Source organism: Pteropus vampyrus, unplaced genomic scaffold, assembly GCF_000151845.1.
Source record: "Pteropus vampyrus isolate Shadow unplaced genomic scaffold, Pvam_2.0 Scaffold8, whole genome shotgun sequence".
NCBI lineage: Eukaryota > Metazoa > Chordata > Mammalia > Chiroptera > Pteropodidae > Pteropus > Pteropus vampyrus.
In genome coordinates, this window is record NW_011888789.1 from 5,362,969 (window position 1) to 5,374,562 (window position 11,594).

General features: G+C 32.7%; 1 protein-coding gene across 1 annotated transcript in view; it reads left to right on the plus strand.

Annotated features, from left to right (window-relative positions):
- Positions 1-11,594, plus strand: part of TNKS (tankyrase) — a 192,203-nt gene that overhangs the window by 140,136 nt on the left and 40,473 nt on the right. The window contains exon 12 of the mRNA XM_011371784.2: positions 5,507-5,678. Coding sequence (XP_011370086.1) covers positions 5,507-5,678 — 172 coding nt within the window. The remainder of the gene's footprint in view (positions 1-5,506; positions 5,679-11,594) is intronic.

Genomic DNA, 11,594 nt, shown 5'->3' on the forward strand with positions numbered 1-11,594 from the left:
TTTTTTTTCATTGTTCACTTTCACTTTTAAGGTGTTCTGATTTGGGGAAAGAAAAACACATTGTCACTCCAGCTAAAGGAATACAGAGACTAGTATCAACTCTCAGGTTACTTAAAATCAGGTTTTGAGATTGAGACATACATATAATATGTTCACAGTTTAAGTAAAATTATAATGTGAGTTAACAATAAATGCTTAATTACAGAAATGTCACAGAACAGTCCATGATTAATTACCAAATGAGTGAGATAGACAATAATAGTTTTAAATTTAGGAGGCAAATGAACTCAGCCTCAAGGTTAGCTTTTTGAGATTAGAATATTGAAAGATTCCCCTAAGCCATTTCCTTAGAGGCTCTTTGCTGGTTTCCAGAACTGTTTTGGCATGTTTAAGTCATAATTTTATGTCCTCTATATTTTAAGCCAAATGCCATTGTGAATTTATATCATTTATCCAATTATCATCTTTAGGGAAATCGTTGTTACTGCTCAATAGAAATAAAGATACATACCTCATGTTGCTATCTCTTGAATCAAGGGAAAAAAGGGGAGCATGTTTTGTCTTTAAAAATGCCAGACATGTTACTCTTCTGACACCTTCTGAATATATATCTCAAGCCATTCCTAACCATTTAATTACCGCAGTTGAGACATAACACATTAAATGTAGCATTTTTCTTATTTGAGGCAGTTTCTATACTTTAGTTAAAATAGCCTCCTTAGTGCTGAATGGTAAGCATCTTTATGGACATCCTCTGTCATATCCTTGTGGTGGACTGGGTCTGAAACAGTTGATTTAACATTCCCAAATGTCTTCAGTAGGTATGTATGTTGGTAGTTCCAAATAATTTATATTAAGAATTAAAGTTGTATCTCTTTTAAATATGAAGAATAAATTGATGATATATGTAAAATAAATCTGTCAAATATATATTTTAGGTTGAAAACACAAAACTATGGACAGCAATTACATATGTATTTAATTTGAAAGTTTCTAGAAGAATCCTTGTGAGTAGCAGTCTCATTTATTTGCTAGCTCAGCTCGATGACCATTGAGGCACTTAATTATATGTATAATACTAGAATGTATTTTTTTGTTTCTTTGTTTTTTTAAGAATTTGGTTCTTATCTGTAAAGAAACTTTTAAATGTTATTAAGCCTAAATTTTTTGTGTGAGTGAAGAATTCTCAATGTGTGAGTCATACTTGTCAAAGTCAAGAATACAGAAACACAGTGTTGCCTCAGAGATCTTCTGGGTCATGGGCTCTATTCTGTACTTTAGTTGGCCCTTTTTTTCAGTGCTTCCAGTAATGACATTGTGGATGACATCTGCAGGTCACTTAATCTCCTTTTCTGCTTCTCCAATTCAGTGGATTACTGTCATTTGCTATTTACCGAATTTATAGGATGGTAGAAATTAAGGTAGTAAATCCAAACTTATGAGAATCTCCTTTAAGCATTAGAGTTCCTTGTAATTCTCTGTGATCACAATGAAATGAAATTACACTAGCTCCAAAATATCACCTTTCTTCACATGAAACTGAATTAGAACAGTAATGCAAATCCTTCCAGATTACTCATTTAAAAAATCAGGAGGTAGGAATTGATCTGTAATCATGTAAAATAGTTACTGCTCTCTCTCAAATCAAATTTATTACTTACTTTGGAAGGCATGCGCATTTTGCACTTCTTGAACCACCTCAAAATATATGGAGGAAAAAATTAGGTTGACTCCTTCTTAGAGAGCTCTGGTTATAGCCCATGGCTGATTATATCTCCTGACCGATTGATAAAAGAATAAACAAAGGTAGAACATTAAGGGTATTGATAAAGTTAAGTATAAGAGGCAGTTAGGAACCTTAAATTTTTTAAAAAATTTTGAACCAATTAGAAGATCTGTAATGACTCAAGCAAACAGTCGATTTTCTATCCAGTAATCATTTTTCCCTTTCATCCATGCTTCAGAAAAGGAGTGCTTATCTCAAAAATCCAGATAGCAAATATTTTAGGTTTTATGGATCAAGAAACAAAGTCAAAGATTCTTTGTAGGTACTTATATAACTATTTAAAATGTAATCATTAAAAAATGTGAACACCATTCTTAGCTTTCAGGTAGTACAAAAGTCAGCTGGTTGGAACTGACTTATGGATCATAGCTTGCCAACTCCTATAGAACTCTGTTTTGTACAGGTATGTGAGCTTCAGGGAAGGCTGGGTCTGAAGCAATTCTGGTAATCTCATTCTCCTTACTCGTGACTGGTACAGGTATGGATGGGTTCAGGAAACATTTCCGATCCCAGCCATAAGGAGAAGTCTGCTGGGAAAGGTATCTTCTCTTTTAAAATAGATGTATAAAAATACTTCCTTTTTGGTGTTGGATGAGATTGCATGGAATTGATGCATGGAGAAGCCACACTCATCTTTTGACCACAAAGAGGGACAAGCCTTGAGTCCTAAGGAATCTGAGAAATATATGACATTCACTTCTAATGAGCGATAATTCTTCCTCACAAAAACCCTTATAGAATGTCTAATATTTACCCTGTCATCCATTTGTTGTTCTTTCTCAGTGGATTGTACAGAGTATCACCAAATTATTCTAGTTTTGTTATTCTACTTCTTTCCACAGAATGAGTGCTTCTATTATATTACTCGCTGATACCTTTCAGTGACTTCTTGTAGTGCTTCAGCTTTGTTATCTGATAAAGCGCTCTATAATCTTTCGTTGCTATGATACCATTTAGAGTTTGAGAGAACTACAGCGTTCTTTCATAATAAAAATTATATACATTTACTAAGAATTTTGTGTTATACCAATGTCTTATACTTTAAGATTTTGGCTTTCTGAAATATTAGAATATAATACTATCTATAGAAATGAGAAAAATACCATATATATTTATATGTAAATATATAATATATAAATATACATATAAATATATATGTAAATATAAGGATGGGGACATAAAGCTTCAGTATATGATCAAGATTTAGTTTCCTAGGAAATTCAGTCAGCCCTCATCAAATGATTGCAATTTTATTTTTTAGCCAAAAAGTTCCTTTTACAAATTAATTCCAGTAACCATTTATAGATTCTTCTTTTTTTTTTTTTTTTTAATTCAGGAAATAGTTTCTGAGCCCCAGCTATGTCCTAGACATTGTTTATTTCTTGAGGAGGGTACAGAGAAAGCTAAATTTAAGATTGTCATAGTCATTGCTTTTAAATAGCTTCCAATTTACAAATAGCATCTAACACAGACCCTAATATTAGTAAGTGCTTAATAAATGTTAGTTACATCCCTTTCTTTTGAGATTTCTTTGGTGATAACTTCGTTCCAATTTTGACAGGTAAATACAAGGGAAAGAAAAGTAGAGAGAATTGCACAGTAGACAAATGAGAATGCAGAGCACACAGTGGAGTTGCATTCAGGACCACTCCTTCCAAAACAGAGAGAGAGAACAAGAAATAATAATTTAAATAATTTTAGTGAGTGGTGATTTTTGCCCAATATTTCACTCCACGAGTGCTTGAGCCAAAGTGAGTGAAAGATAGAAGAGAATCTTCTGTTTTCTATATTGTACTCAGTTCCACAATATATATTTGTAGGGAGAACCTCTTCTTACACATGTGTATTTTTAATGTTTAAAGGTACATAGTGCACTTTATCAGCTGTTAGTCCATCTGCTAAGACACCTGAGGTAAAACTGGCTAGTGTTGGATTTACTGAGAAACTTTACGGCTGTCTCTACCATTGCATTTTAAGGTGTTTACAAGGATAATCTTGACCAAAGGCAATGATTTTGGAAACTCACACCTTCATACCTTCATGAAGTGGGGCTCTGTGTAATCTAATAAAGCTGGAGCACAGCAGCCCTATCAGATTGTGATGAAAAAACATAATAGGAAGGTGCTGTAAAAGTAATTTTTATGTAATCTTAAATGATATGGTAAGGGATTTATTCAGGTTTATTTGAAGGCATTGAAGAGTCACTAAATTTGAGCTGAGGAATAACTTGGTCTGAGCTGTATTTTAAAGTAGTAATTTTCAAACCATGTTCCCACTATTTAACAAGCTGCATTGAGGATTTCTATCCCTATGACTGGAATCATTTAGTGGGTTACTTATCTAATTTCCAGAAGAATGTTAATGATTAGAATATTCTCAGTTTTACGTTTTTCTCCTGTGGTGAAGAAATAACAAAGAACTATTCATAGAAAAATTCAAGTTTAGCTTAGCAGTTTGTGTTTTCTGTCAGTACATGCTAATTGCTTTGCTTTTATGCTCTCTGTGTATAAACAGTCATTTTTCTGATGGCAAAGATGATATAATTAAATACATTGGTATTTCATGGTGAATTTTGTGAAACACCATTAACAATTAAGATGAACTCTTGCCTAAAGAAGTGTAACAGCCTTGCTGGCAGCAATAAAAGACTGGAGAAAGGGAGATCAATTGTCTTAAATCCTTTTTTTTTTTTTTATCTTGCACTTGGTGAGTGTGCACAAATATTTTGAATAACCGACCAGCATATTTGAGAATTTATTATGTACCATTCACAGGAATTTTCTAGAGGACCTAGAAGACCTATATAATAGTCTATATTCTCCATAACCTTAGTTTTACTTGGTAAACAAAAACTAACCCAGTGTTAATAATTTATAAGATAGTGCTGAATTGACATAGGTGTTCAAAAAGGAATTATCAAGTCTTCAGGTAATCAAGGAAAGCTTCTTAGAAGAGGGGGGACTTGCACTGGATCTCATAATCCGAAAAGGCAGAAAGAAAGGCTTCTCTGAAAGAAGCAGTATGTACAGTGAACATGGACTTCGGTCTGACTGGAGTAGAAGGTATTTGCTGGGACATCCTGGAAAACAAGTTAGAACCAGTTAGGTTTGATCAAATTATGAAAATGTTACCAAAGTGTATTATTGTCTTAAGAGTCTTAAAACTAGCTCAATTATTATTCAGAGTTTGAAAAATGGAACATTTCAATATTCAAATCTTTTTTTTTGGTTAAATATGTTTGTAATTAGGGCATTTTATTATAATTATTTACAAAAATTAGAAAAATATAATGAACTACTTTGTCTTTGCTTACATATTCTGTTGTCTTTATATTTTGAGAACAAATTCGGTAAAACCCATTAATTCAAAAGTGTTTAATGTACATCTTTGATGTGATAGTCAGTGGATGTCAGACAAAGTCCTGGCTCTCAGAAACCTTACATTCTAGTTTTCGAGGAGAGTGGCAGAGGGTGGAGGATGGACAGGAAGACAGTCATTCAGGGAAGGCATAGGTGTGTTGTAATTTTCAATAGGGTGGTCAGAGAAGGGTAACTTAAGAAGGTAATATTTCTTCAGAACCAGTGAGCAAAACAATAATGAATAATCTGTGGCATTTTTCAAAAAGTTTTGACAGTTTTTCTCATTAGAATTTATTTGCTTGAGAATAAAAGGAGATAAAATAGATGCTCAATTTTATGTGCCTACCCAATGATTTTTCAGATGAATGCACTGGACACTCTTGGTCAGACTGCTTTGCATAGAGCTGCCCTAGCAGGTCACCTGCAGACCTGCCGCCTCCTGCTAACTTATGGCTCTGATCCCTCCATCATCTCCTTACAAGGCTTTACAGCGGCGCAGATGGGAAATGAAGCAGTGCAGCAGATTCTGAGTGGTAAGTCGAAATACGTAACCATTGCAGTCTATTCTTTCTCTTCTGTGTCCCTGATAAACCCAGATAAACTTTGTACTTCTTGTTTTAAGTAGCTCTTTGGAATTTTTTTGTTGTTGTTTGACTATTTTTCCTGCCTTTCCTTGCTTGTAGTTTAGCCTGAGGCCCTGTCCATCCGTAGATATCATGAGAAGGAAGCAAATATCCTCTTTAATTTTTTTAGTTTTAAATTCAAAACCTGACTCATGTGTTATGATCAAAGGTTAATTAAAACTCATATAAACAGTGTAAAATTATGGTAGCTCTAAAATCTATCAAATAGAGAAAATTACCAATCATTCATATGGTAATGATCTTTAATTAATTGTTCTTCCATGTGTTATATTCTGACCTGTGTTTTTTAATTCATGACTTCATTGCACTTTTCTGAAATTATCTTGTCTTTTCCTGGTTTAAATATAATTATGAAATTTGGCTAAGTGGTACAGTGTTAGCCACTTTACTTAGTTTTTTGAGGAAGATCAAACATAAAACTGATACAAAAATAGACACTAGTTTCTAAAGCCCCAAAATTAGATGAAATAACACAGTTCACTTGCTGAAAAATGATTAACTTGATACAAAAGAATTTTAATTTAATTGGCTCTTCTTTCTCATTTCTTTAATATTACCTGTGGATTATATCTGCTCCAGAATGACATAAAAAACTGGAAGAGTAAAATGGAGAAGGCAACAGATGAGGAATCAGAAGTCCTAGTTCTTTTTCTTACCTATAATCCAGTGGTTCTTTACTCCATCAGGCACAGAGCCCCTTTTGATAATGAATATTTTATAACATCCCCTTTACTATCTACAAATGAATTAATAACTGATTTGATCTAATTATACATATACCTTCCAAATATATATATAGTAAATGTCCTAACTATAATATAAAGGGAAAAATGACAGTAAGTTACAATAAAATAATTTATAATTATTATAATAGTAATCGCTTGGACATGACTACACTAAAAGACAAAAATTGACCCTATAAATTTCTGAATGGCCTCCGAAAAGTACAACCCAATTGAGAATCACTATTAGACACTGAAGTAGAGGACCTTTCCAGACTTAACGGAGATCAGGATTTATGTTTTTAGAGCTGAATCAGAGTTAACCAGCCTCATAAGAGTAACACTGTGCCACATTGTGAAAGCTATTATTAGGATTTATTTTCCTCATGCTAGTTCCCTCTTATCCTGATCATTCTACTTCAGTCTTATATGGTGGTCTTTAGACAGTTGAAGTAAGACCTGTCTAGGGCATCTTCACTATCAAAACAAATAAGATCTAGCTAAAGGAATGAAATTTCCTATTATTGAATTTCAAGCCTGAACTATCAAAAACAGGACTTCAATTAACTTTCTGTTTCTACAAAGCAATGGTACATTTGCTTAAAGAAGATAAGCTTTCTTTGACTGAGAAATATTTCTGCCTTCTCAGTAAATTCTTATAATTTCTAAAAGGTGTGATTTTTGGTTAAAACATTCTAAATTTTTCTCTTAAACTTTTTACTAAGAACAATTTAGTACTGAATTTTAAGTTAGTTTCTATAAGTTGTAACCATAAATCAAGCAAACATATAGCTGTTACATCAAAATTTTTAACAAGACTATACATAATTATTAGAGATAATTTATGAAATGGGCAGAGGAAAGAATTGAATAAATTGAGCAGATTAGATTCATTAATGCTTTTATAGTGTCTTCTAAATGAATGCGGTTAGAATATATGACTCCTGGTAAAAGATAAATACTGTCTCACATGTGAAATAATTTTTTAAATTTATTTATTTAAATTAGTTTCAAGTATAGAATGCATTGGTTAGACATCTATATAGTTCATAAAACGATCCCCCCAATTGCTTCCTCCCTCCCATTGCCCTCCACCTAGCCCCTCATATTAATGCTGACACACTATTCCCTCTGCTGTGCTCCCCATCCCCGTGACCAACTATCAACTACTAATTTGTACTTCTTTAACCCTTCACCCCATTCTCCCAGCCCCACAACCCCCTCTCCCCTCTGTTTGTCACCAAATTGTCCACTATATGTTAGTCTGTTTTTGATTAGTTTTTTTCTTTTTGTTGCTTAGATTCCATATATAAGCAAAATCATATGGTATTTATTTTGCTCTGTCTGACTTATTTCACTCAGCATAATAACCTCTAGGTCCATCCATGTTGTTGTAAATGGTAGGATTCCGGGGTTTTTTTTGTTTTTTTTTTTTTTAATGGCTAAGTAATATTCCATTGTATATATGAACCATAATTTCTTTAGTCGTCTGTTGATGGGCACTTAGGTTGCTTCCATATCTTGGCTATTGTAAATTGTGCTGCCATGAATATTGGAGTGCATAGATCTTTACAAATTATCGTTTTGGTTTTCTTTGGATAAATAACCAGAAGTGCAGTTGCTGGGTCAAAAGATACATCCATTTTTAATTTTTTGAGAAACCTCCATCCTGTATTTCCTCTTTGGAGAAGCATCTGTTCAGGTCTTCTGCCCATTCTTTAATTGGATTGTTTGTTTTTTGTTGTTGTTGGGTTGTATAAGTTCTTTATATATTTTGGATATTAAACCCTTATCAGATGTATCATTAGCGAATATCTTCTCCCAAACAGTCAGTTGTCTTTTTGTTTTGTTGATGGTTTCCTTTGCTGTACAAAAACTTTTTAGTTTGATGTAGTCCCATTTGTTTATTTTTTCTTTTGTTTCCCTTGCCCTAGGAGATAAATCTCCTCGAAAAGAAATTCCTGTTAGTAATATCACAGAGTTTACTGCCTATGTTTTCTTCTAGAAGTTTTATGGTTTCTGATGTTACATATAAGTCTTTAATCCATTTTGAGTCTATTCTTGGATACGGTGTAAGAAGGATAGTCCAGCTTCTTTTTTTTGCATGTATCTGTCCAGTTTTCCCAACATCATTTATTGAAGAGACTATCTTTACCCCATTGTATATTCTTACCTCTTTTGTCATATATTAAGTGAGCATCTGGGCGTGGATTTATTTCTGGGCTCTCTATTCTGTTCCATTGATCAACGTATCTGTTTTTATGCCAGTGCCATGCTGTTTTGATCACTGTAGGCTTGTAGTATAGTTTGACATCAGGTAGTGTGATACCTCCAACTTTGTTCTTCTTTCTCAAGATTGCCGTGGCTATTTGGGGTTTTTTATGGCTCCATATAAATTTTAGGATAATTTGTTCTAGCTCTCTGAAAAATGCCATTGGTTATTTTGATAGAGATTGCATTGAATCTATAGATTGCTTTCAGTAGTATGGCCATTTTAACAATGTTGAGTCTTCCTACTCATGAACATGGTATATGAACTTCCTACTCATGAACACGATATGCTTCCATTTATTTGTATCTTTTTCAATTTCTTTTTTCAATGACTTATAATTTTCTGAAAACAGATCTTCTCTCTTCTTGGTTAATTCGATTCCCAGGTATTTTATAGTTTTTGACACAATTGGAAATGGGATTGTTTTCTTAATTTCTCTTTCTGAAAGTTCATCATTGGTGTATAAAAATGCCACTGACTTCTGAATATTTATTTTGTAACCTGCTACTTTACTGAATTCATTGATCAGTTCTAACAGTTTTTTAGTGGAATCTTTGGTGTTCTTTATATATGGTATCATGTCATCAGCAAATAACAAGAGTTTTACTTCTTCCTTTCCAATTTGGTTGCCTTTTATTTTTCTTTCTTGTCTTATTGCTGTGGCTAAGACCTCCAATACAATGTTGAAGAGGAGTGGTGAAAGTAGGCATCCTTGTCTTATTCCTGATATTAAGGAAAATGCTTTTAGCCTTTCCCCATTGAATATGCTGTTAGCCGTAGGTTTGTCATATACGGCCTTTATTATGATGAGGTATGTTCCCTCTATTCCCACTTTGCTGAGAGTCTTTATCATAAATGGATGCTGGATATTGTCAAACCCTTTTTCTACATCTATTGATATGATCATGTGGTATTTATCTTTCGATTTGTTAATGTGTTGTATCACATTAATTGATTTGTGGATATTGTACTAACCTTGCATTCCAGGAATAAATCAAACTTGATCATGGTGTATGATATTTTTAATGTATTGCTGAAACTGGTGTGCTAATATTTTGTTGAACATTTTTGCCTCAGTGTTCATAAGAGATATCGGCCTATAGTTTTCTTTTTTTGTAATGTCTTTACCTCGTTTTGGAATCACATGTTAAATTTTTTGATCATTCTTAAAAATTGATTTGTTAGGTAAAACATCATAAAGTTAATTAAATGCTTAATTTAGTATGTGCCAGAACTTTTTAGTTTAATTCTTCATATTCGTTATTGACCTGGAAAGATAATACAAACAATATAATTATATGGTAGCATCTTGTCCTTAGAAAGATTTTTTAAAAGGGGAACTTCTTCTTGTTTGGAAGAGGATATAATTTTTTAAACTAATATTTCTACGAGAAACTCGTATGTCTATAGTCTTTGGAAAATGAACTAGCTGAACTTTCCAGTTATATGTACATTAAATAATCCAATTTCCAGTTATCTCAATAACAACTTCTTAAAATATGCACATATCATATATATGATATATAGTAAGTTGTTGGGATTCTGTTCTGGGTAACATTTTAAAGATTCACTTGAACATACCTGTTAATATCAGGTTTGAGAGCCACTTTTAGAAATTTTCACTTTCAGCTCCCAAATCTGTAGTTGCCAACATTAATAAAGTTTTAATTGTAAACTGGCAATATTTATGTCAAAATTAATGTCAGAGTAAAGAAAATAGGATAAGCAGTTCTTTATAAACAATCATTTTAAAACATTGTTTTAGAAGTTTGACTTTTTCTGAAGACCTGCTTTCTTTAGACCTGCTTTGTTCAATTGGTAGCCACTAGCTACATGTGGCTAAATTTAAATTAGTTAAAATTTTTAAATCTGTTCGTCATTTGTACTACCCATATTTCAGGTACTGAATAGCCACACATGGCTAGTGGCTATTCAGTACCTGAAATATGGCTAGTACAAATGACGAACAAATTTATTAGACAACACAGATGAAGAATATTTCTAGCATCGCAGACAGTTCTTTAGAACAAATCTTGACATGAATTCTTCTGATTTATATCTCAAGTTATTACATTGCTTTTACCTAATCCTTTATAGAAGTGAGGATTTGAGGATTTATGAAAGCTAAATTAAATATTAAAATCCCCATTTACATTTGTACCTTGAAATAAGCCACTGATACCTATTGCCAGTACTATAGTCTAGTACTAGCTAAACAGGCAATCTACAGGAGATTTTTTTAAAATAACAAACTACCTTTCAGCATTTGAAACTTTAGATTGTTTGTTTGTTTTTTTAATTCTGGTGACCCAGAATAGAATCAGAGAAAAAATTAGAAGCCCATCTCTAACATTTGACCCTAGGTGAAATATTTAATTTCATACTCTGCAAAAGCCAGTGTGCATATAAAGGATTTGACTAATACAGTATTTTGCATATCAACTAGTCTTTTGCCTGTTTCCTTTTTAATTTCCTTTTTATATTCTTTTAATTGTGCACCTCTTTGTATAAAATTGCTGGACTGGGTGTATGTCCTTTCAGCTAATACCTTGTTCACGTTGTTTCTAGAAATGAATCTGTTCTGAGCCTATTCAGGATTTATAATGGATGCAAAACTCTATAACTTGGATAATACCTAATCAGTATCTTTAAGTAACTTTTTTACTTTCTACTTTTTGACTAGGACTAAGAAATTCTCATAGTTCTCAGAAGCATTCTTATATTTGCATGAAATTTTTTGATTGTACAATTATACCATTTTGCAAATCAGTCTACATCAAGACCTGTGTGCCAATTTCAAATAGTTCTTAG